The following is a 26,430-nucleotide window of genomic DNA, read 5'->3' on the forward strand; positions in this document are numbered from 1 at the left end:
CAGATGTCTGATGAAACAGTGGCTAGGGCGGGGGGGGGGAGACTTGGTTGCCAGTAATTGGGGATGATAATGAAAAAGGTGTGTCGTGTTGCCTTAAGGAGACAGGAATGAGAATTCAGACTCAGATCAGACAGGTCCAGTTACAGAATCCTGTGCTCGCACACACTTAGAGCTGCCTGTGGCTGTGGAAAAAATGCTCAACCTAGGGTCCCCCTGAGTAACACAGAGACGGTTACTGTTCCCAGGGATGTTGGGAGGTTAGGTGAGAACGTCATGCAAAAGTTCAGCACAGCACCAGGCATGCAGTGCTCCATGTATAAATAGCTGTTAACCCTGTAAAGGGAAATAGAGTTTTTCTTGAAATGCAAGAACATGAAAGAGATAAGAAGTTTGCAGAAACTCAGAAAGGAAACAGTTGGAAAATACTAAGTGTTTTGGATGTGAGCTCCAAAGCTGGAAAGGAGAATTTGTGAAATCTGCCCTTCCAGGAAGGGGGCAAACCGGACTTCCCTGCTCGCCTCCCCCCCCACCCCCCCCGCAGAGGTGTGTCCTGGGTGGTTCTCATAAGTGCGGAAGCCACCTGAACACTGTTCAGTCTGCTGCTTCCACGAAAAGCCACATGTGGGTTTGAATCTCCCCCGGCTCAGCCCAGTAGATGGAACTAACCTGGGGCCTCTGATGTGCTGCGCTTTGGATCGCAAGCAAGTGACTGGGGACACCTCGTCTCTATCCCCTGAATCACCTCCAACGCACCTCGCCCCTTTCACTCTGAGAAAGGGAGCAGTTCTCGAGAGGCACCCATGCTAACCGTCCAGAGATTGGCTGACAGCCACCTGCTTATGCATAACTGGAGGCTCCTTGTTGAGATTGGAACAAGATGCAGGGTGTTGCGGCTGGCTTCTGCCCTGTGGAAAAGCCTGCTGGGGCAGGTGGATTGAAACCCGACCAAGGGACGGATATAAAGGTGCAGATAATAGAGAAGTTGTGCTCTGAGCAGGAACTGGAACCGATTTGCCGGAAAGACACAGTGTGTGGAGCAGCCTGCAGGACAGAGGGGTGGCGGGTGGTGCAGGCCAGCCTTTTCCCTTTGCTGGGATGAGTGGGAGTCTACTGGCTCCTCGGCGTGGCCTTCAAGCTGCTCTCAGCACAGGTCAAGGCCTGGGCTGTGGGAGAAGCTGACTGTGTTTTTCTAGGAAGCAGGGCTGATAGAACATTTTCAGTCTTCTCTGGAATTTGGATTAAAGTCCCCAACAAAAGGCCCCAGTTGTTCATCAGCTGAGCAACCTCTTTCGAGGGCTTTTCGAGACTCTGAAAGTATGTGATTCTGTGTTCACATGAGCTAATGGAACTTCCTCTTAGTGCAGAGGGGAAATGGGCCAACACTGATGGAAGAGGAAATTCTACTGAATTGTGTTTTCTTGAATTTGTAAATAGCAGTAGTCAAGGGACTGCCTCATCCTCCCAAAATACTCTAAGCCCTGCTCCATGCACCCACCGTTACAGAGACCACCTGGACAGCAGGCTGGTGACCAGGAGAGGCAGGTCCAGGCAGTTAGGGCTGATTTTATCAAACCTCAGCCTGAAGGACCTAAGATACTAGGAAACCTGACTCATTCATTTCCTGTAGCACTCACAGATGTGAAGGTTTTCTGTTTTGTTTTCTTAAAGCCTACCCACAATTTAAAATTCAATGCATTGTCACTGAAGACCTGCAGCTCCTTTCCTCACTATCAGAGCCATCTTAACTTCACTTCATTTCCCATAAACTCCCCCCAAAGGGCGACAGGAAGAAGCCAATACTCTAGGGAGGAAGAGTTGGGTAGGATGAAGTTAATGTTTTTAAAAACGTGACCCTGGCCAATGCATAAGGCATGAATCAGAACACCAAGGCAGGAGGCAGGGGGACCCGGGGGGAAGCTTCTGTTTGTCAGCATCTCATTTCTCCCATGAACAGCGATTGTGTGACCGGCATGACGTTCGGCCCTGTGTACACAAGGGATATCACTTCATGGAGTAGTCCGTGTAAATACCATGCAAATGGACACACTGACAAATACGTTAGCACCATTAGTTGAGCAGGGCCCAGAAGAAACTAATATTCCATGTGAGGGGTGAGACAGGAAGCAGAGAATCAGGGCTATAATAAACACTGTAGCCCAGGGACTTTAACAAAGGACCTTTACTTCTCATGGTTCTGACGACTGGGAAGCCCAGGGCCAAGATGCCAGCTGATTGAGTTCCTGGTGAAGACATCCTCCTGGCTTGTAGTTTCCTTCTTGCTGTGTCTTCACATGGTGGAGAGGGAGACCTGATCTGTCCTCTTCTTATAAAGGACGCCAGTTTCATCGTGGGGGCTCCACTCCCATGACTTTACCTATACCTGATCATCTCCCAAAAGCCCCATCTTCAAAGGCCATCACACTGAGGGTTAGAGCTGTAACAGGTGAATTTAGGAAGACACCACCATTCAATCCATTGCAGAGGCTTAGTAGTCTGAACAAATGACAACAGTAAACAGGAGCGATGGGAAAGGCAAGGAAGGAACAGATTCAAAAGCCACTTTAGGGGCTGGGGATTTAGCTCGGTAGCATAAGCGCCTGCCTTGCAATCATGCAGTTGTGAGTTCAATTCTCAGTACAAAAAAAAAAAAAAGCCACTGTAAAGGAACAGTGAGCAGTGAGCAAGACAGGGTGACAGGCTGAAGTGAAAGTCAGAGGTGCTAAGCACACTGGATCCTGATGAGAAACATGAAATGTGGATCCAGTGGAGAAATCTGAGCGTAGAGGGTGGGGGAAGATGGTGAACGTGGCTTCTAATGGTGTCTTCCGAAGAAAAGTCTGTAGCAGTTGCCAAGGCAAGCCTGACACCAGGTGAGAGCTGGTGTCAGCACTGGGGGTTTTAAGATGAGACCTCCATCTCTCTGTGGCCCATTTTGTGGATGAGCCCATAGCCCTCATGTGCACAGAAGGAGACAGGCCTGGAGAAGATGCCTCTGGAGCCCCCTGCAGCCAGTATGCCGCCGTAGGATATTCAGCTGATGACTTCCTGCCTAGAGGAGAAGGGCCTTTGTCCTTGCAGCTGATAGAGCCGTGCCTGTACTGGACAGCAGTTGTGTAGACCCCAGTCCAGGACCTGTATGGGGCTCTTGGGAAGACTGCAGCCTAGCACTGAGAATGTCGTAGTTGAGGGCCCCATTAGTAAACTATCCCATCCAGAGAGGCTGTGTGATAGGCCTGAGCAGGAAAGAGTGATGGGAATGAGGCCAGCAAAAGCCTGGGGAGGAGGCGCCACGCCTGAATTCCTCTACTGCACAGGCAGGAGTTGGGGGAGGTGAAGCCTCACCGTGAGAGAATAGAACATTCTTCAGGTCCTGCCGCCCTCCCAGTGTCCCTTGCCCTTCACTTCCCCACATCTCCTGGTCCTATCCCTCAGGACAGGGTTTCTCACAGCGTCACTTGCATTAGAAGAACCTGGGGTGTTTGTCTTCCTGGGCTTCTCCCCGAAACCCGGAGTTTGCCAAGAACCTGCTTTAGGAAGCAAGTTACAGGTGATCAAGTCGTAGGTGATTCCAATACACACTGATGTCTGAAAATGCGTCACTCCATTAGGGAATCACTTGATGAATTGCTGCTTGTCACATAAAAACTGGTCTTTTTCTCCCTGCTGCCCCTTAAACAGTGTCACCTATCCCATACCTTTAAGTGCCACCTGAATGCTGATGACTTCCAAGTGTCTGAGCAAGGTTTGTGCCCCCAAACTACTTGACTGTCTCCTCATCGGGTCTCTCTGGATGTATAGCAGGAATCTCAGAACTTCATTGCTCTGACAGCGCTCTGGATGAGCTCCCATACACCCGTTCCTGCTGCAGCCTCTGCCACCTGAGTAAAGGACACCACTACTCGGCTAGAAGCCCAGGAGCCACCCCTTTCTGCCCCACCTCTAATCCATCAGGCAGATACCACACTGCGTACAGACAGTGACTCTAGTCATTTGTCATTCCACACACCCCGGCCAGCCTGCTCATGTCCATCACCACCTCCCCTCTGGACCAATTACCCTCTCTGTACCTTTCTCCACTTCCACACCTGCTCCTTAGTCTTTTCTGTGCCACCACCAACCTAATCAGGGCTGCCTAGGTCTCCCCTGACCCCAAATTGGAAAGGCCAGGTCAGAAAGCAGTGGGCACAGAGATGAGACTTGGTTAGCACACGGAAGCCAGTGCCTGCTCAGAACCGCATGTTCCGGCGGAGGAGCTGGGGGAGACCTCAGAGCAGGCGAGGCTGGGAACCAGGCGTCCGCGGTGTGTGCCGTGGTGAAGATGTGCAGGGTCAACAGCGTGTGTGCAGCGCGGGCTTGGCTCAGCGCAGCGTTCCGGGGTATCCTTGGAGAGGACAAGCCAAGGCTTCTGAAAATTTCCTGCCCAGCACCTCCCTCTGTCCACCCTTCACAGTCAGCTCTTGGCAAAAGCAGTGTCCACTCATCGACCTCTTCCAACCGCTTCTGTTCCATTTGCAACTCCAGAGACCCGAGCACCCCAGGTTCTGTAAACCAGGAATGGTTGTGCCATCCAGAGGTCCTGTTCTCCGCACTCTTTAGTCCCCACCTCTCTGGTGAATTTGCCCCCAGGGATGCTCTACCAACTCCTCTATGCTGGTAACTTCCAGGTCCGACTCACTTAGATACTTAGATACACAACTCGCACCTCCCTCTTCCTCCATGGCCAAGCATGAACCTCCATTTCTCCCTTCTGTGTTGCCCATCCTGGTTAACCCTACTCCCTTCCACACGGTCAGGGGATCGTGGAGACCCTGCCTCACCTTCCCCCTTCCCCCAGTGGGAAAGCTGGCCATCAGGTGGCCTGTCGCCTCACCTCTTCAGCAGCCCCTCAGTGACTCCCTCCTCCTTTCCTTCATCCCCACCCAGTTTAGTCCTCATCATCACTGGGATCATGTGCCGCAGCTTCTGCTCAACTTCTTGGCCTGCAGCATCCCTCCCCTCCAAATAACCTACTGCTGACTGAATTATGGGGACTCAATGCAAATCTGGGCTTTTCATTGTGCCTCTCAGTGGTCCTCCACTGCCTGGGAGACAACACTCGGTCTTAGCTTCAACCAGAAGCTTCTTCAGGGTCTCGGTCTCCTTCCTGTTCCGCTGCAGTTTCTTCCCCTTCACGGCCTCCCACCTCCAGCCCTCTCACACCCCTGCATTCCCTCACGTGCTGCCTCTGGGCCTCTGTGCATGTAGCTCCTCCTCCCAGAGGCTCTTCTCACACTTTGCTCCTTCAAGGCAGCTCAAGTGTCCTGCTCTGCAAATGTCTCTGGGCCACTCAGCCCCTGCATGTGCTTTTAATATGGAGCCTGTCATCACTGTGGAACATTCCAGCGACTTCCATCTGCAAGAATGAAATGGTCAGTGTGACACTTTCTCCCTGGTGCCCTCTGTGCCTCAAACAGTGTCAGGTACCTAGCAGTGCGGCACACACATTTGCTGGACTGAACTAAAGGAGTGGAAAGCATGATCTATCACGTTATGCTAAGTGGAGCTTCGAAGACCCTAAAATTGAGTTCTATGGCGGGCGCCATAAGACCTGGGCCCACACTTTGAAGCTGGGATGAAGAGACAGTAAAGAAAGAGACCAAACACTGGGCTGATGCTGCGGAGTGAGGAAAGCAGGTGCAGGGGTATCACATGGAGGGGTGTCTATGAGTCTACTCAGGCTAACGGACTCTCATAGCAAGGTTATTGGTTTGCAGATGCCCCAAGATAAAGAAGAAGAGGCAACAGCCCAGGGCAGCTGCGATTTAGCCCTCCGGAGATCTGGGTTCAGGCTCACCCAGCTCAGGCACCATTTATTCTCTAGATCTGAGTGTTGGGTCAGCTGGGGCTTTGGTCTTCTTGTCAGTCAAACGGAGATAGTACACAAATAGTGGCAAATTTATTCCCTTAATGTCCTGGGCATATTGCCCTCAGTGAATGTACTGGGTCCAGTACTAGTGATGTAGTAGACAGGGCATGTACTAGGTTCAGTACTTTGATGTAGAAGACAGGGTATGGCAAAGCCGGCTGGGGAAATGAGTGGGAGCTGTCAATTACAAGATCCCAGGGCAAGAACTCCAGGACCCGTGTGTAGGACTAGTACGAGCTCCCATGAGATGTGAACAATATTAAACAGTGACCATCGCTAAAAGCTGCTATGATTAGTGTCTCACACGTGGCATGTACTTTTTTATTTGTGCTTTTACCTTCTTTTTCTCTTTGTTCTGTCCAAATTCATTCACCTGAGCTGGTTTCTCCAATACTCATTTACCCCAAACTTTTCAAATAAACTTTTGACACCATTATTGGCTTGTCTCATCCAACTCTTTGTTCGAGGCAAGAAGGACCTGGAATACTTCTGACTGGTGAGCCATTTCTAAAGGAACTATCTTACAACAGTTTCGCCGTGAGCTCTGACTCAGCTCTGTATCCTTGGCACTAGCAGATGCCTAACACATGGCGCTGGGTGTTCAATAAATTTATAGTGACGTAATGAACGTATGAGTGAATAGATTTCCTCCAACCAAGTAAAAGAAGCATTTAAAGAAGCTGAAGAGCTATAATATCCAATATGAGATGGTAACGGTAGTGATGGTTGACTGAGGCTAAGCAGATGCTTGGGAGACATTAAAGAAAGTAGGCTGTACTGGGCTGGGGATTTGGCTCAGTGGCATTAGCACCTGCCTTATAAGCATACAGTTGTGAGTTCGATCCTTGGTACTGATTTAAAAAAAAAAAGAAAAGAAAAAGAGAAAAAAAGGAAAGTAAGATGTACATAATTATGATTTGAAAGTTTATTTTTCAAGCTTGTATCTTTTTCTTAGCTTAATCACATGATACCATGATTGTTGCCTCCCAGACATCTTCACCCTACATTCCAGGCTGTTGTAGGGATGCAGGGTTACAGACCAAGTAAGAAGCCTAACTTGAGGGAATACAATGTGGAGAGAAGGCAGAGGACCAGGAGGACATTCAGCGTCTATGCAGGCATTCCCTGGTGGACGGTCACTGAGTATCTGCTATAGGTGGGCTCCACTCCCCTGTCCCCTCTCTCACACCCCACATTGTGGAACCAATTTACCTGTGCTGTAAAATAGCCTCACTGTCAGAAGGGGTCTCAGAGTCCTCACTGTCAATGCCATTCTTAGTGTACTAACAAGTACCTGAGGCCCAGAGAGCTTGAGCCTTTCAGCTATGAGGGGATGAACGGGAATTGCAAAAGAAGATGAGGCGTCTTCAAATTTCCACCCAGCTTTCCCCCCAAAAGCTCCATGATTGTGTATGAAAAACCTCCATCACAGCTTTGGGAGGGGGAGATTACCCCCATGGCTCTGCAGGGAAAACCCAGGAGCCAGGGGTCCTTTGAAGCCCCAGCCCGGTACTGCCTGTTGTTTTGTCTGCCTGCTGCAGCTCTGGGCAGGCAGAACATTTTCACTTCTGGTCCCCAAGGTGTGAGAATTCATCAGGCCACTGGTTTCCTGTTTTGTACCAGATCTGCTCAAATATCACTGTTTCTAGATCATTTTTAATCACTAAGCACTTTTTAAAAATATACTAATGATACTGCCCATCTGCTTCCCCTTTGAATTTCTCAGACCCCTAGAGAAGAGACAGACGCTACAAATCGTTCTCTGGGCTCCTGTCACCTGGTCCCCTTCACTGAAACTAGCATGGAGATGGAAACTTGAAGAAGCAGAAAGACTTCTCTTGTCACCTGCTCAGCTTTACCAAGGCAGATCTCCATCTATGCATGTCCTGTGTCTAGAAAGGGGTCACTCAGCAGCACAGGGTAGGATGTGGTCCAAGAGGGATGCTCTGCAGAGGCCTAGAGTCTCCAACCTAACTTCCTGAGAAATTCGTGCCTATGGCTAGAATCAGAGAACTCAGAAGAAGCATAGAGTGTCCAAATTTGGCCTGCAAGAAGAACTCATTAAATAGGAGAGAACAAGGTTAATCTCTAGAGAGACTGAATTTCCTAACAGCACCTAGGATGGTTGCTAGCATACTGTAGAGGCAGGATGAATGCATGCACAAAAGTAAGCAATCAATAATTAAGTTATGGGGGCCAGAGAATATTTGTAACTAAAATCAGAACACCGGGCAAATATCTTGAAGAAAACTCTCTGGAGAAATGAGATGCGCGCTGGCACAAAGCATGGGCAGAATGTGCTGTCCTAGAGATCCAGGAGGGAATAAAAAATAAAAAGAAGCAGGAATCATGGGTCATTTGCCTATAATCTCAGCAACTTGGAAGGCTGAGGCAGGAGGATTGTAAACTCAAGGCTGGGCTGGGCAATTCAATGAGACTCTGCCTCAAAGAATGAAGTAAATACATAAATAAATTTTTCTTTCTTTTTTTTTTAAAAAAGGAAGAATAAGGAGTGGGTCAATCAGAAGCTTAGAGTTCAGGATGGAACCTGAGGAGACCAGGGCTGCTGAGAGCCCTGCTCTTCATATGTAGGGACCCAGAAAAGAGGTTAAGTACCAAATGAAGGGAGAAGCTGGTGGCTTGGGGACCAAGGATCTCAAGGTGGCTGCTAACTTGGACTGAGCCTAGAAATCGGTGACAAAGGAGACAAATTCTTGCCTGGCCTGAAGCGAATTGTTTCAGTGCACAGTGAGTCTGTGTGTCTTCCCGCAGGAGGCTGAGGCGAAGCTGAGCACATGGAGTCCAGCCCAGCATGGCACCTCCCCAGAAAACATCAGCCTTTTCCTCCAAGAAGAGAGGTTCGGCTGGACACAGTCCATTTGTGGATCCTGGCTGGATCTTTTCGGGGTCTGGGAAAGGCTGAGCAGCAGTTAGAGTCCTAAACCACTGGGGTCCAGTGGAACTACAGAAATCAAATTATAGAACACTACAGTTTGTCTTTGCATTTCTGAATTGTTTAACAAGCTCCACCTGTGTCCTGGGGCATCTGGTAAACAGTAATACAGAGATTTTTAAATGTTAAAACAGACAAGCTAAAAGCCAGGAAGAGCCTTGGAGAAATAGTCTTATCCTAATTTCTCCACTCTGAGATAGCCACCCAGAGAACAGGAGGGACTAGCCTGGAGTCACTCAGCAGGGCAGGGCAGAGTCAGAACCAGACCCTGGGCAGCATTCAGATCCTACTCTGCTAAGCCTGAGGTCAGGCTGTGTCCATGAGGCTGCAGACTCTGCACAGGCCCCGACGTGAGCAGCTGTGGAGCCATGGGCAGAGCAAGCCTCCTCTGGGAACCTCTGTCTCCCCACATGTAAAGTGGAGCCAATTATAAACCCTGTGTCACAGCATGGCCACAAGGCCCGAAACACCGCAACACGCTGTGTAGACTGCACTGTGCAGGCAGTCTGTCTCCCCTCAGGCCACTACACATGCTTTTGGAGTTATAGCCATCTTCTGGAGTTTCTTCTCCACTCAGCAAGCATTTACCAAGCACCTGCTGGTACGCCTCAGTTTTAGGGCTTACTGGAGATCTATGCACACCACCTAGCCCTGCCCACAAAAGGCTCAGCCTGGTTGGGTAACAGGATGAATGGATAAAACACAGCCATCTCCAACTGGGACCCAAATGGATAGCATGGAGTCTCCTGAGTCCTGAGGAAAGCTGCAGGGAAGACAAGATGAGCCCACCATGGAGACCAGCTGTGGCTAGGAGACACCTGGCTGGTAGACCACAGCTCCAGCTACAGCCCAGAGGGACAGAGAGGCAGGGGCCCAGGGCAGGAGCCCACAGACTGCATGCTTTCTCGACAGCTCCTGGCTCGCAGTACCAGTGGGTCCAAGGAGGGCTAAGCGGGGTGGAGCAGTGCTGGGAAGCCCTAGCAAGGCCGTGGATCCCAGTGTCCAGCCGAGGCCCAGCCCAACACCCTCGCGGCCAGATTTCTATGTATTGGCTTCTTACTCGCTTCTGAACAAGTGGGAATCTGTCCCTTTAGGGGAACACGTGGCACCCTAGGGTGGAGTGCAGCGCCTGGTGAGAAAGCTGTGCAAACAGCGCTGGGGGAAGTAAGGAAAACGATGGGGAGGAGAAGGGACAACAAGGACGTCAGAGGACCCTGAAAGAAGAAGTAGCCAGCTCTCGGTTCCGCTCCTGAGGACATGCACACCACAGGGAAATACCCTTTCCTCTCCCGCGCCCAGCAGCTGTCGCCGAGTCTTCACCTGAAACCACCAGACCTGGCATCGGGACCACCTGGCTAAGGTGCTACCTGCCTTTCAGGTTCCCCAAAGGCTGCCTAGTGTAGAATACCATCAGGGACCCCACGCAGTCCTATGGGGAAAGAGGACCCAGGAACTACGCTGAGCAGCCGAGGGAGATATGGACGGACCCCTGATAGCTTAGAAAAGGGGGCCCAGCCCTCAACGATGAGATCAAAGGAAGAATTTATCTTTCCCAAGAGGCTTTCAAAGAAGACAGGACCAACTGCCATGAAGGGCTCTTCCCCACCCCCACTACTTAGGGACAGAGACCCCAGACAAGCTTTCCATGTCCAGAGCCTCACTTTGTTACCCAGAGCCTGCCCCTGCTGGAACAATGGATCCCAGCCCGGGGGCAGGACAGGAGGAGGGAGGAGCTGGCAAGGCCCCTCTGCTTCCTTCCTCTAGATCCACTACAGCCTGAAGCCAGAGAGAAACAAGGCCACAGGAAAGAGAGGATTGGAGGTCAAGTATACGACAGCCCTCCTCCTTCACTGCTGTCCGGCTGCTGCATTGGCTGCTGTGATGTTAACAGGGGGGACAGTGGCTGGTGATTCTGATGCAGGTTTCTGCAGTGGCATCCCCCTTCTCATACTGCCCCAGGACTGCGGCCTCTCCAGATGAAACAGCTCTGCACGAGACAGAGCCTAGCAGGTCTCAGGCCCGAGGAAGGTGATGACTCAGGAGGACTGTTGTTCTGCCTGCACCAGCTACAGCCCTTCTCAGTTTCCTTCACCCTTATCTGCTTTGCACAGCCTGGCCAGGGTTCTTTTCTCCACCCCAGCACGTCTGACTCTCTTTTTGCCTTATAGGGCAGGGTTTGCATGGGAGACACTGAGCTCTGGGGGATAATGCTCACTCAGAGCCCATGCCCATCCTGTGCCCCATGACCAGCCATGAAGCACCAGAACCTACAAGATGCGACATGTTTCTTGACTTTTCTCAGGATGCCCATCAAAACTGAGAGCTGGCCAAGTCTGGGAGACCTGAGACCTGTCACCACAGGGAGAATAGGCCCAGGCTGGGGATGAGGATGGAAGGCTGGGAGGCAGCAGGTGAGGAGAAGTATAGAAAGTTCCAGAACCAAACACAGAGGGGAACAGAACAGAGTAAAGAGCAAGCTCAGTCTTCAGGGAAGTTGATTTCTGGTGGAAAGGTGAGAAAATCCATGTCCAGAATCACCGCTAGCTCCAGACAACTTTGCCTAGTGACAGTACAGCTGGATTTTCAGCCCTTGGTGTCGATTCTACAAAAACAAACCACGTGGGCCAACCTATGAAGAGCTCTCCTGTGGAATCTAGGGGCCCTGCCCACACTCAGTTTGGTTGAGTGAGTTTGGCTCTCCTTCTGCAGGCTATGGCATTCTAGAGTATCTGTGTGAAAAACTCCTGAGCCCAGACACATCTGTTCCCAGAGTCTGCCTCTGCCCAAAACTCTCATGTGCAAGCTGGTAGGGTATCCAGAGAATATCCCTTATTCTCCATATATGGAGGCCAGGCCAGGTCTTGAGGGCCCAGGAAGGGAGGGCACTGAGATGGGATGGGTTCTGAGCTAGAAGCCTTTTCCTGCAGAAAAGAAATGGAGCGTGAAAAGTAAGAAGGCTTGGGAAAGGTTCCTCTAAACCATTTTACCTGGCCAGGCTTCTCCCAAGCAGGAATGAGCGGGGGTGATAATCTCATTGGGTTCTGAGTGATCCTTAGTGCAGGTTTCAGTGTCTGGATCTTCTTGGGACCTTACTTAGACATTAGACTCTCTCAGGGGCTCTCTACTTTCCCACTCACTTTTAGGCTCCAGGTGGCAGATGCCACCCCCATCAGACTAGCCCATTGGAGAACTTCATGTAACCACCATCTGAACTGCTTATGTGGCCACTGATGGTGAAGGGTCCAGTCTCCAGGTCCTTCAGATTCCTAGAAAAAGAGCATCCAATCAAGCTTCAGCAGCTCAGAACCTAGTCTCTCCCTGGGTTCCCTCCTCCCATACTAGAATTTAGGAAGAAATTCCATCAGTGGGGAGACTTCCATGCATAGAAACTTAAGCCTTGGACAGGACTAGGTGGAACCCCAATGACAGTGATCCTTTTAGCATTCACTCATATCACAGAATATCTATCCACCCCACTGTTGATAAGATTCACCCCCAAACAGTATTCACCTCATTTCCTAAGGCCAGAGGAGGAATAGGCCACTCGGGCAGCAAAGAGTAGGTGAAATGACAAGAGGACCTCCTAGCTCATGCTTCCTGGGTCTCTGACTTTCTCCAATTTCTCCCCTTTTATGATATGGTGCCTGAGGTTACATTATTTGTCATCAGGCCTGTCTCCAGCATAGACAGTGAAATGTTTGAGGACAAAAGCTATGCTCAGCCATCTTCATGTCCTTAGAAAAGAATACCACAGTGCTGACTGCAATAGAATCTTACTGAGAAAGGACAGATGGGTAGTTGGATGGATGAGTGGTGGGATGGATGGATGGTTGGATGAATGGGTGGTGGGACGGATGGGTGGTGGGACGGATGGGTGGTGGGACGGATGGGTGGTGGGACGGATGGGTGGTTGGACGGATGGGTGGTTGGATGGATGGGTGGTGGGATGGATGGGTGGTGGGACGGATGGGTGGTGGGACGGATGGGTGGTTGGATGGATGGGTGGTTGGATAGATGGGTGGTGGGATGGGTGGTGGGATGAATGGGTGGTGGAATGGGTGGGTGGTGGGATGGATGGGTGGATGAATGGGTGGTGGGATGGAAGGGTGGTGGGATGGATGAGTGGTGGGATGGAAGGGTGTTTGGATGGATGGGTGGTGGGACGGATGAGTGGTGGGACGGATGAGTGGTGGGACGGATGGGTGGTGGGACGGATGGGTGGTGGGACGGATGGGTGGTGGGATGGCTGGGTGGTTGGATGGATGGGTGGTTGGATGGATGGGTGGTGGGATGGATGGGTGGTGGGATGGATGGATGGTTGGATAGATGGGTGGTGGGATGGGTGGTGGGATGTATGGGTGGTGGGATGGGTGAGTGGTGGGATGGATGGGTGGTGGGATGAATGGGTGGTGGGATGGAAGGGTGTTTGGATGGATGGATGGTGGGACGGATGGGTGGTGGGATGAATGGGTGGTGGGATGGATGGGTGTTTGGATGGATGGATGGTGGGACGGATGGGTGTTGGGATGGATGGTGGTGGGACGGATGGGTGGTGGGACGGGTGGGTGGTGGGACGGGTGGGTGGTGGGATGGATAGATGGATAGATGGATAGATGGATACATAGATGGACAGATGGATGGTGGATGGGTGAATGGACAAATGTTCCCTACCTGAGAGTAAATGGTAAAAAGATTTCTATCAAGGTTCCACATGACCCAGTCCATGTTCAAATCTTATGTGAAATTTTCTAAAAGGATTTTCTTTGGGTTTTCATGGGCACACAGAGAAGAGACAGGGAAGGAAAATAGTAATTTATGGCTCTGTTTTTGATTCTTCCTTCATCACTTTTAACCCTCCGTGCCCACTCCACCCAGATCTGCCCTGGAGCTACTCACCGGATTTGGTACAAATTGAAGACAAAATTAGGACCTAGGAAGACAATGCAAAAAACAAAATAAACAAACAAAAACAGTTAGTGTCTCCAAGGAAATCTGCTGTGACTCTTTCAGAAATATCTGAAATTCCTTAAACCCTACTTGGAAGAGTGGGAGATGGGGTTGGCCTCAGGATGCTATGGGAGAGTCCCATTTCTTTCAAGGCCTTTCTGTTAGGAGGCCCAATACCCTGAGAAGGAGATTGTCTCAGTCTAGAGCCCCAAAGAACCAGATCTAGGCTTAAATCCAAATTCTACCACTTTTCAACCCTGTGACTTTAATCTCATGTCATCTATTTTTTAAAAATCAAAGCTCTAATAACTGCTTCCTCACATGGAATTTTAAAGAAAATCATATTAAGCTTAAGTGCATTGGCACATACAAAGTTCTTAAAAATGGAATATCTGTTAAAATTAAACGCACAGCTGGAAAGTTTTCTCTCTCTTGGCACCCTAGCTTGCTCTTCCAGCTTTCCCAGGGTCCTGTGAAAAGTACAAGTCTCAGAGTTAAGAACAACAGAGCAAATTCCAGGAGACTCCCAGGGAAGCTGGAATATCAGCAAGCTTAAAAGAGGGCCCTAGACTCATGGACAGGGGCAGGAACACACGAGGGGCCACACTAGGGCCAGTGGAAGCCTGTTGTCCTTGGCCTCAGAGCACACAGAGATCCCTCAAATGGACTCCTGTGTGCTGTGAGGCAAGAGGATGCCAACTGCTTCGTGGGGTGGGAGGAGCACCCATTCCCTGGATAAAGGCCCCACTGCCCCACCCAGCCACTTCTATCGCTTGGCCACCCACTCAAGTCTTCAACCACTGCAACCACCACAGGAAACATGTTTGCATCCCGTCACGCTGAAGGGCTTGCTGCTCCTCCCAAATCTGTCAACTGCTACATAAGCTAGGGTGGGGCAGACCTGGGGTGACAAGGCCCAGTGCCCACTCACCCTCCCAGCAGTACCCACTCCGGTACCACTTGGCCAGGCTGTAGCCAAGGATGGACACGAGCAGCAGCGACAGCCCCACACCGAGGATCAGGCCCAGGGTGCTGATGGAGTCCTCACCTGTGGAGAGACACAGGGTCCTTGAGGCATCTCACAGCCCACCTTTCCTCTGTTCACTCCCCACTGCCCCCCAAAACAACTGATCCCCAAAAGTCCTGATCTGAGCCAGTCAGTTCAACCCAATCCAACCACACTATTTGCATATGATGTGAATGTCAGAAACCTGGCTATTTAAAGTGAGCTCCTGTGGTATTTGGAGCATATCAGACAAGTTGGAGTTGGAAGGTCTTCCTGAAGCCACAGCCCTTTTATCTAATGGGAAAGGTGCTGCCTGCTTGGAGAAGACCATGAAAAAAATCTAGCCTCAGTCTGAGTGTGGTGGTCAGGAGGGGTAGCCTGGAGACCCCCAAGAGCACAAACCCAAAGAACTTCTGTCTCCTCTCTCTTTAGAAAAATGCGTGTACCCAGTAACAGGGTGCTAACCCCCAGGCTCTGGCTGCTTCTGGTGCTCACCCCTTCTTCTCTTTTTGCGGTATAAATTCTTGGTTAAATTTATATTTTATTTTTAAGACAAAGCTGAGAGAGAGAAGCAGAAAGAAAGCTACAAATCTGCAGGGAGATGAGAGACCAGTACAGAAGCAGAGTGCATGACCAGTTTCCAAGAAAGACGCTGACAGTGGGCACCCATGTGGCACCCTGTCTCTGCCAGACAGAGAAGGAAGGAGAAGGCCAGCCCCATTCCTCACCAGGGGGGCACCAGCAGTGTTGCCAAGAGGCCAGAAGACACATTGGTCGAGCCCAGACCTTGGGTGCAAGCCTGTATCTGAAATTCAGCTCTGTCACTTGCTAACTGGGACCTGTCAGCCCCTTTATTTGGCTAAGCTTCAATGGCTCTGACAGAAAATGAGACTAAAAATAAATGCACAGAGATGTTGTGATAATTAATAAAAATGCTGGAAATAGAGGGCACTTAGTGGTCGGCTGGGCATAACCTAAGTGCTCCACAAATATCAATTATAATGTTATTAATTTTGATACCATTATTATCAAACATTGCAAGCATATTGCAGCTCCCTAATTGGCTGATAATCAAGATCGAGTCCAGATGACGGCTATCACCATCGTGTCAGCGGAAGTCACTGCCATCAAGGAATATTCATGCCTTCATCCTCCCTCCTCCAAAATGGGGGAAGCAGGGACTCCCACAGCTACTGAAACACACATCCTGCCTTCTGCAAAGATGGAGACTAAAAATAGAAATTAGAGTTTAGAAGAAACAAAGTTTCATTTTATTGCACCTATGAGTTTGTCAGTTGAGATTGTGCTTGCTACTAAACTGTTCACAGGTGCCCTCCCACATCCCTGTTCCCCAGTGCCCTTTGTAGCCAGGTGCCTGCCGGAAGGATCACAGCAGGAGCAACTCAGGAGGCAGATGCTGAGGATGGCATAGCTGCAGTCTCTGTGGATTCCTGCGTCCCCACGTGGAGAGCGCCCCTCCCAGACAGGAGCCTCCACAGGGACTAGTGGGACTAGGAGTAAGCTTCTGTTGCATCTCAGCCATGGTTGGTGCGGATCTGTTTGCTACAGCAGTTGAGCCCACCTGGTCAGTGCACCTCCTAGTGCTGGCTCCTCCCAGATCCTCCTCAGTTAGAAGCCAGGTAAAAGGAAGAAATCCTAGAAGACAACATCCCGGGCGGTGGGGAAGAATCTCGGCTGACACCAGCACCGATTTAAGGGCCAGTCTGTCCAGGGTGGCTATCTCATGAGGGCAGACCCCTGCTGAAGGGATTAAAGACCTTCCGAAAGGGGTGGGTGGAAAGGGTTTATTCTCCTCTGCACTTCAGCCGTGTGGGAACATGCATCCATTCCCTCCAGAGGACGTGACCCATCAGGCTCCATCTTGAAGCAGAGCGTCCCCTCCTCCGATACCAAACCTGACAGCACCTTGATCTTGGTCTTTTAGGCTCCAGAACTTCTGTTATTTTTGGTATAGCAGCAGAAAAGGACTGAGGGCAGAAAAGAGCTGGGGAAGCCGTGGCCATGGAAACAGAAGGTGCCTGGGTGGGGCAGCCACAGGCGGGGAGGGGACTGGAGTGACCTCCTGTGAGCCCAAGCCGCCGCCAGTCATTCTGAAAGTAAGTGATCTCATCTCCTCTGCCCCCAACTCTGTTCCAGGCTCTTGTGTTACAGCAGTAAATAGAAGAAATAAAAACCCCTATCCTTATGGAGATTGCCCTAGTGGACGGAAGCAATGAACAAAATGTAAAAATAAACTATGGAACAGAGAGACCATTTGATCTCCTATCTTTTTTTCCTGCCATCTTAAATAATTAGAAAACTAAACAAAGTATGTAAAATAGTGGACAAGATGGTATAAGGCAGTGATTCTGAGGAAGAGGTGAATAAGGAGAGCTCTGAGATTGCCCAGCTTGCTGCCAGCATGAGTTTCCAACACCCAGGACAAGGAGGAGGATCCCAGAGAAAGTTCAGTTTAATCTAAATTAAGCAGACAGAATTTGGAATGAAAGGAGACCAAGACATCAAGAATTTACAGGACAAATCACCAGAGCAGAGGGAGCTGGACAAAGAGTGATTTCTAGAGTCAGTCAGCAAGAGGGATCCCCAAAATCTTGGGCTGTGGCTTGTCTCTTAATTTTGCTAATGGTGGCTTTTGTAAGCAGAAATTTTAATGGACTTTGGCCATATTTGCAGCAGGGTTTTTGAATCTCAAGAAATGGATCACTACTCCAAGGTGTACTCCTTAATTTTCTTCTAAAAGCTTTAAAGCTTTGTTTCTAATAGTTTGAATTTTAATTTTTGTGGAATTCATTTTTGTATGTATTATTTACATAATTTTTATGGAAAATTATTGTCTTTTTTCCTTCCATAATCTTCATTGTTCAGAGGGCCCTTCATTGTTCAATAAGGTGTGACTCAGTGTCTGTGTGTACAGAGTCTGCCTGAGGCCCAGAAGGGCATCATCTGAAAGAGGATTTGGGGACAGTATCTAGTATTTACATAGGACTGAGAATGGTCCTCATCCCTGTGAGTCAGACTGGAAAAACACGTGAACCACAGGGTATGAGATGGAGAACTCAGGAAGACCTTACCTTGATAGTGGGGGAAAAAACTAACCCAAAGCCAAACCAAACACTGCTCTAGATCCACCTAACATCATAAAAACAAGACCAGAAAGCATCAAACTTTTTCCAAGTAATTGAGCTATTTCTCATAACATTTACAGGCAAACAAAAATATCCAGAAGTCAGCAAAGTACAATCCACGATGTCTATATCCAACTGGGTCAATATGTCAAATAGAATGGATGGACTCAGTCACCCAAATAAGTGGGATTAACTACATTAGCGAATATAACATGAGTAAATAAATAAAAGCATGGAACAAAAACCCTGCCCAAGAGTAAAATAGTATTCAAGAAAGAGGATATTTCTAAAATGTATTTTACTCTCTAGAATCAGTTAATAAAATATTTCATTAAAGCACAGAAAGATTAAGAAAATGAACAGGACAAAATAATTTTAGCATGAAGATAAAACTTTTTCAATATAAGAAGCAAAGGATAGACTAGGCTAGAGTAGAATAGACATCATTAAAAACTAAATTAATGAAGACCCCAGAAAATAACAACTTGGAGAAGGAAGGAAGGAAGGAGAGAGGTGGGTCCTTGGGACCCAGGAAGGACCTAAAGGGAAAATTGTAGCCCACAGAGAACTCAAAGAGACAGACCCACAGTGCAAACCAAGAAAGGGCAACCTGCACTTTCCCTGGATCCTGGCTCATGTTGTGAGAAAGGAAGATGAAATCTACAGAGACACCGTGAAAGCAGGTGACTCCAGAGGGCTCCCCCAGAACAGAGCAGTGAGTGCTGTGTGCTACAACACCTGGTGAGTTACCCCAAGGCAACTGCTGTGCAGTCCTTGGTCAGGTGCATCTTAGGGGGGAGCAGTTGAGCCCAGACTGCGAGCAGCTGCAGGTCAGCTTCATCTCAGGCCTCCCGGTGTTAAGCTGCCACCATGACCGGGTGAGGGGGAATCACAGGAAGCATCCCTGGTCGGGGAGACGTGGGCAGACCCACAAGGACACCCTAAGTGTTATAAGCTAAATGACTCAAGAGCTAACTCCATTCCCAGATGTTGGGAACTCCAGAACTTCTGTGGGTTTGAAAGTCCCAGAACCAGCACCAGACCCTAATCCCGCTGCTAGCTTGCTGTGATTATCAAGCCCATGTGGACACTGACCACCTACTTAGCCTACCAGCAAAAGCAGAGTCACACCTTGAAATGGATACTGCTGTGAAACTGTAGGCCCCAGAGGAAACTCGTAGGCTTGAAATCACAAAAAAACTTCTTCTCTTGTTTTTTCTTTTTTTTTAATTTTGCTTCGTTTTGCTTTAGGGTTGTTTTGTCTTTTAAATTTTTGTTCATTTGGTTTCTCTTTCCCTCTGATCGTTGGCTTCTGTTTCCTTGTGAGGGCAAACATTGCTTGTGATTTTTGTTTTCTCTCTGTTTTTGCTTTTTCATTCTTTCCTTCCCTTTAATCTTTACCGGTCTCTCAAGCTTGGGTAATCCTCCCCTGCCCCTCAACCCTGATTCTAACCTCTTTCTTCTTTTATTTATCTATTTTTCCCTCTCCTGCCTTGACATTTTCTCCCCTTGGGGTAAAATTGCTCCATTGAGTACATATTTACTGCATGTAATGTTCTGGTGTGTCTTAGATTTTGTTATATAACTATAAATCTTATACATATAGTTAAAAGTGACAAATTATTGGTTATTATAGTTTGTCATTTTTCAGTGTGTGTTTGATACTACTTTTTTTTTGTTTGTTTTTACTGATTACACTCCTTTAGCCAAGCTTACATAGTTGTTGTGATCTTCCGTGTATGACAATAGATTGTCTGGAGGACATACAGAAAACTACCAGTCCAGAACCAAAGAACCAGGCGATCGGTCAAACAGGCTGTGACTCTCACTCCTAATAAACAGAAGAGGCAGGATCCTGGCACAGACTCAAAGGCCAAGAGCCAGCTGCTCATAGGCGACACCTCTGAAAAGTAGTCATTTCCTAAGGAGGTCTTGATACTAGTAATAAAGCTACCCACCATCAGCACTTTATAAGTATTAATACAGAAAACAAATTTTAAAAATAGAAAATGAGAAAAAAGAGAAGCAAGATGCACCCCTAGACTTCCAGGTCACCCAAGGCAAATTCAGGGGGTGCTGAGGTGGGAGAAATTAAAGCCACCCAGCTGAAGTTTCTGAAGTATAGCAGAAATGACAAAGCAGATGAATGAGTCCTAGAAAAAAAAGAAATAATTGCACAAATAATTAAACATGATCATAATGCAGGACATGGTTATTGTGTCTAGAGTAGATACAGATTTTTAAAAATTTTATTTAAAGAGAAAAAAAGCAAAACAGAAAAAAGGGTGGCAACAATACAGAATTCCAAAGAAAAAAAGAAAAAATAACACTAAGAAATCACTAGTTCATAAATTACATACTGTCATCTTAGAAATAGTTGTTCAAGTTACAAAATCAAAGCATACAAAGTAGACATTCAAACAGTGAGACTGCAAACAGTTCTGCTCCACAATCCAGCAAAAACTTAGTAATATGGTCATCTGTCTTACACACTTAAACATACATGCAGTTATATCCTTTAGAGCACTTTCTCTTCCTCTCTTTTTTACAATAGCAATTACATATTTTGGGTTTTATTACTCCTACAGTTCTTATTATTTTTATACTACATACAGAATGTGATATTTATAAATATGATTCTTATTTGTTTCATTTATGAGGATAGTCTCAAGTTGCCTCCATTTACCTCAAGATCATCCTTTTTTATATCTGAGTAATATTCCATTGTATAAAATACCACATCTTTTTCATCCGCTCTGCGATTGATGGGCATTTTGGTTGTTTCCAAGAATTAGCTATTATAAATTGTGCTGCTATGAACATGGATGCACATGTATCACTGTGACATGACCTTTTCAGATTTTCTGGGAAAACACCCAGGAGGGGAATAGCTGGGTTGTATAGAACTTCCCATCCCAGTCTTCTGAGAAATCTCCAGACTGATTTTCTATTTTTTTTTTTTTTTTTTTTGTCTTTTTCATTTTTATCGGTACCGGGGATCGAACTCACGACCGCCTGCTTGCAAGGCAGGTGCTTATGCCGCTGAGCTAAATCCCCAGCCCCCTAGACTGATTTTCACAGTGGCTGCACCAGTCTGCACTCCCACCAACAATGGAGCAGTGTTCCTTTATCTCTCCAGCCTCGCCAACATTTATCAGTTGTTTTCTTGATGGCAACTATTCTTTCCGGGGTGAGATGAAATCTCAGTGCTATTTTAATTTGTATTTCTCAAATGACCAGTGATGGTGAACATGTCTTCGTATATTTATTTGCCATTTGTATTTGTTTGTCTTTTGAGAACTGTGTGTTCACCTCAGATGCCCGTTTTTGGAGAGGATCTATGAATTTGGGGGGCTTAATGTTTTTCAATTCTTTATATGTTCTGGATATGTCCTTTGTCTGAGGGGTTGCTGGCTATAATTATTTCCTATTCTGTGGGTTTTTTTCCACTCTGTTGGTGATTTCTTTTGAAATGCAGAAACTTTTCAATAATATGAGATTCCAGCTGTTGATTCTTTGAAGCATTTGCCATGCAATACGCATTTTATTCATGAATTCTCTGCCTATCCCTGTGTCTCCAAGACTTCTACCTACCTTGTCTTCCAATAGACTTAGTGTTTCTGTTTTAATATTTAGGTCTTTGATCCATTTTGACTTTAGTTTTGTGCATGGTGATACGCATGGGTCTAGTTTCAGTCTTAGGCATGTGGAGAGCCAGTTTTTCCAACACCTTTATTTAAACAGGCTATCCTACTTCCAGTGAACATGGTTAGTCCCTTTTTCAAATATCAGGTGGCTGACTGTCTTTGTAGTTGTGTTTGCATCTCCTAATCTGTTCCACTGATCCTCAGGTCTATTTCTTTGCCAGTACCGTGCTTATTACTGTGGCTTTGTAGTATAGTTTCAAGTCAGGAATTGAGATGCCTCCTGCCTTGCCTTTGTTGCCCAGAATTGCCTTTGCTACTCTATGTTTCTTCTGTTTCCAAATGAATTTTAAGAGTGTTTTCTCTATATCTGTGAGATATTTCAGTGGTATTTTGATTGGGATTGCATTAAATCTGTATAATAATTTTGGGAGTGTGGTTCTACAATGTTGGTTCTTCCTAGCCACAAGCAAGGAATATCATTCCATTTTCTAATATCCTCTTCAGTCTCCTTTTTTAGCTTAATTTTCATCATATAGATCTTTTACATTCTTAGGTTGATTCCTAAGTATTTTATTTTTTTAGATGATATTGTGAAAGGCGATATTTCCATCATTTTTCTCTTGGTGAGTTTTTTGCTTGTGTATAGGAATGCTATTGATTTTTGAGTATTGACTTTGTATACAGCTACACTGCTGAATTTGTTTATTACTTCTAGTAGTCTGTTAATGGAGTTTTTGGGGTCTTCTATATAGAAAATCATATCATCTGCAAATAGTGATAGCTTAACTTCTTCCTTTCCTATCTTTATTCCTTTTATTTCTCTCTCTTGTCTAATTGTTCTGGCTTGCATTTCCATAACTCTGTTTAATAGGAGTGTGATAATGGACATCCTTGTCTTGTTTTTGATTTTAGAGTGAAAGCTTTCAGTTTTTGTCCATTTAGTATAATGTTGGCTGTTGATTTGTCATAGATGGCCCTTATGAGATTGAGGTAGACACCATGTATTCCGAGTTTCTGAAAGGTTTTTATCATGAATATGTGTTGGACTTTATCAAAAGCTTTTTCTGCATCTATTGAAATGATCATGTGATTTTTGTTTTTGGCTCTGTTGATGTAGTGTATTACATTTATTGATTTGTGTATGTTAAATCATCCTTGCATTCCTGGAATGAATCCCACTTTGTCATGATGTATAATCTTCTTAATGATTTGCTGCAGTCTATTTGCCAGAATTTCATTGAGAACCTTTGCACCAATATTCATTGGTGAGATTGGCCTATAGTTCTCCTTTTTGGTTGGGTCTTTTTCTGGTGTTGGTATCAGAGAAATACTTGCCTCTAGGAATGATGTAGGGAGGATTGCTTCCTTTTCAATTTCATTGAAAAGTCTAAGGAGTATTGCCATCAAATCATCTCTAAATTTCTTATAGAATTCAGCCGTGAATCCATCAGGACCTGAGCTTTTCTTTGTTGGTAAGTTTTTAATTACATTTTCAATTTCAATAGCTGATATTGGGTTATTCGAAATTGCTATTTCTTCTTGATTGAGCTTTGGTAGTTTCTAGAAATCTGTCCATTTCCTCTGTGTTTTCCACTCTATGTAAGTAGAGATTTTTGAAGTCGGTATTTGTGATCTTTTGAATTTCCATGGGATCTGTAGTAATTTCCCCCTTTTGGTCCTTATTGCCTGAATTTGGGTTTTTCCTTTCTTTTTCTTGATAAGATTAGCTAGAGGTTTGTCAGTTTTGTTTATTCTCTAAAAAAACCAGCTTTTTGTAATTCTTTGTTTTTTTTTTAGTTTCAATTGCATTGATTTCTGCTCTAATCTTTACAATTTCCTCTCTTCTATGAGCTTTAGGTTTAACTTACTCTTCTTTTTCTAGAAGCTTGAATTGAAGCATTAGGTTGTCTATTTGTGTTCATTCTGTTTTCTTGATATGACATTTATTTTCTATATATTTCCCTCTTAATATCACTTGTATTGCATCCCACAGATTGCAGGATGTTGTTTCTGCATTTTCATTGAATTGTAGGGATTGCTTTATTTCTTCTTTAATTTCATCTGTAGCCCACTGGTTGTTCAGAAGGTTGTTATTTAATTTCCATGTATTCATGTAGGTTTTGCAATTTCTTTTGCCATTAATTTCCAATTTCAGTGTGCTAGGGTCAGACATTACACATGAGATAATTTCAATACCTTTGTATTTACTTAAGAATGTTTTATAGATAATATATGGTCTATTTTGGAGAACGTCCAATGTGCAGCTAAGAAAAATGTGTATTCTGATGTGGTTGGATGGAACACTCTTTAAACATTTACTAAGTCCAGTTCTATAATTCAGTTCTATTATTTCTTTGCCAATTATTTGTAGAGTTGATCTATTTCTTTGTGAAAATGGGGTATTTTTTAGGGTAAATATATTTATTTTTTATTTTAAAAAAGATTAAGGTAAAAGAGGACATAACAACACAGGTCAGAACAGAACAATTTAAGCAACATAGTGTTTCACCACAAGACAACCCGACATAACAGTAGCTACCATTGTGTCTCTTTCCTTGAAATATTTGATTATACCTTCATACACTATAGTATCAAACATAACAAGACAGTATAAAACCATTCAAGAGAATGAAAGTCTTACAGGGTATTCAACTAACAGGAAATGAAATATGATTACTATATTATCTCCTTGTCCATAAAAAATTTTGTTTATACTATCACATATAATAAAATCCAATAAGATACAACATGATAAGACAACAGGGTATTAAGGTTCCCTGTTATAATTGTGTTTAGTCCTGTCCCGTGTGTGGCTGGAATTCCCAGTCCTGTGAGGTTGTCTGCTTGATCCATTCTGTTAATTTATTTCTTTTGATAGGTGAATTGAGGCCATTTACATTTATGGATATCACTGATATGTACTGGCTTGACTTTGCCATGTTAGGTTCCAGTTGTCTGTTTTCTGCTTTTCATCTTTGTTTAACTGCTTGTCCTACCTGGAGGTTTCTTTCTGTTGTTGTTCTGGGAATTGTTGTCATTTTAATCTCTATCTAGTATGTCTTTCAACACTCTTTCTAGGGCTGGTTTGGTGGACTGAATTTCTTCAGTTGTTGTTTGTCATGAATGTATCTTGTTTCTCCATTAAATTTGATCAAAAGCTGAGTACATCAGCCTGGGTTGAAAGTTATTTTCTTTTAGGACTTAAAATATCTCACTCCAAGCTCATCTTGACCTGAGGATCATATGCTGAAAAGTTTGCCGTGATTCTAATGGGCTTTCCTTGATAGGTGAGTTGTGTCTCTTCTCTAACAGCTTTTAATATTCTGTTTATATGCTGTTTGACTGGGACCTTAATTATTATATGTCTGTGTGCGAATTTATGTTAGTTGTGATTGTTTGGTGTTCTATATTTCTCACTTATCTGCATATCAGACTTTTTCCCCATGTTTGGGAAATTTTCTATTACTCCTGTGAATAATTTACCAATGTTATTTACATTGACTCCTGCATCTTCACTGATGCCTATTAATCTTATATTGTTTCTCTTAGCATCATCTTGATCATCTTGGCATCAACTGATGGGTTGTCATTTCATGCTGCTTTCTTATTTTTAAAAGTTCTATCCTTTCATGATCACTAATTGCAATCCTGTCCTCAAGGTATGAAAGCCTATCCTCAGCTTCATTTAAACAGTTTTGCCAGCTTTAAATAGAATTTTTTGTTTTATGGATGTCTCTTTGACTTTGTTTCATGAATTCTGCTTGTTTTCTATATTGTTCCTTCAAGGTTTCCATCAGTTTCCCATGCTCCTGTACTTTTTTCTCTATTTCTTCTTTAGCTACATTTCGCAACTCCTTTATTAAGGTTGTTATTTCTGTCTTTTCATGGGAGAATACTTCTAATTTGATTTCCTCTATAGCCTCATGGAGTTTTTTTTTTTTCACTTGTTATCTTTTCAGAGATTTCCAGTGTGCTACTTTTTTTTTTTTTTTTTTTGTCTTTTTCATTTTTATCGGTACCGGGGATCGAACTCACGACCGCCTGCTTGCAAGGCAGGTGCTTATGCCGCTGAGCTAAACCCCCAGCCCCTAGTGTGCTACTTTTGAAGTCCTCTATTTCAGTGTCTCCTGTACTTGCTCCAGGTAGACTAGATGTTTGAGATTGCATTTTGCTTTTTCATGTTACCATTTTCCCATTTCAGGTTAATGTTTGGTCCTTGAATCCCACTAGTGTCAACTGATGGTAGTGTGTATATTGGGGTCCTACTGCAAAGTTGATGTGGAGATGGTAGGAGTGCAGGAGGGGACCAGGTCTAGTCCTGTCCCGTGTGTGGCTGGAATTCCCAGTCCTGTGAGGTTGTCTGCTGAGATGGTGGGAGTCGAAGGAGGGGCCCGGGTTTATCCCAGCACCTCTGGCTGGAGTTCTCAGGTCCTGCAAGGTGGTCTGTGGAGACTACGGGAGTAGCTAGAGGGGTCCGGGTTACAGATTGTTTAAAAATAGGGAGCCTAAGAAAGTGATAGAAACTATGAATGCTCAATGTAGGAAAGAACTGGATCCCATAAAATAGATTCAGACAGATACCTAGCTATTGAAAGTATATGAAGCAGAATCAATCAGAGTGAAGATAGGATGTCAGATCTAGAAGTCAAGGTTGCAGTTAGTGGTCATCAAATGAATGATTTCTTAAAAATAACAAGAGACCACAAAAAAATCAATGCAGAAGCTGCCAGATGATACGAAGAAGAATAACATAAGATTAATTGGAATCAGTGAAAAAACAGAAGATACCACGAAGAACATTTTTAAAAAACCTGTTCCCAGAAGTA

At 45.8% G+C, this 26,430-nt stretch overlaps 1 protein-coding gene across 1 annotated transcript; it reads right to left on the reverse strand.

Annotated features, from left to right (window-relative positions):
* Window positions 1-6,591: 6,591 nt before the first annotated feature.
* Smim35 (small integral membrane protein 35) lies at window positions 6,592-15,582 on the reverse strand. The gene is made up of 4 exons (XM_063256831.1): window positions 15,540-15,582; window positions 14,737-14,853; window positions 13,755-13,788; window positions 6,592-12,124 (listed from the first exon to the last, which is right to left on the reverse strand). The coding sequence occupies exons 1-4, from the start codon at window positions 15,580-15,582 to the stop codon at window positions 12,028-12,030; spliced, it is 291 nt and encodes a 96-aa protein (XP_063112901.1). The 3' UTR covers window positions 6,592-12,027.
* Between the last annotated feature and the right edge of the window lie 10,848 nt (window positions 15,583-26,430).

Source organism: Cavia porcellus, unplaced genomic scaffold, assembly GCF_034190915.1.
Source record: "Cavia porcellus strain 051 isolate PalLab524CR breed Dunkin Hartley unplaced genomic scaffold, mCavPor4.1 scaffold_9, whole genome shotgun sequence".
Classification (NCBI taxonomy): Eukaryota; Metazoa; Chordata; class Mammalia; order Rodentia; family Caviidae; genus Cavia; species Cavia porcellus.

Bases quoted from the DNA above. Each gene is read 5' to 3' on its own strand.
- Smim35 (XM_063256831.1), bottom strand. From the start codon at position 15,582: ATGTGTCTTCTGGCCTCTTGGCAACACTGCTGGTGCCCCCCTG. The intron at 14,854-15,539 runs GTGAGGAATGGG...GTCTCTCCACAG, and splicing joins ACACTGCTGGTGCCCCCCTG to GTGAGGACTCCATCAGCACC. The intron at 12,125-13,754 runs GTGAGTAGCTCC...CTCTTTTTCTAG, and splicing joins TTCAATTTGTACCAAATCCG to GAATCTGAAGGACCTGGAGA.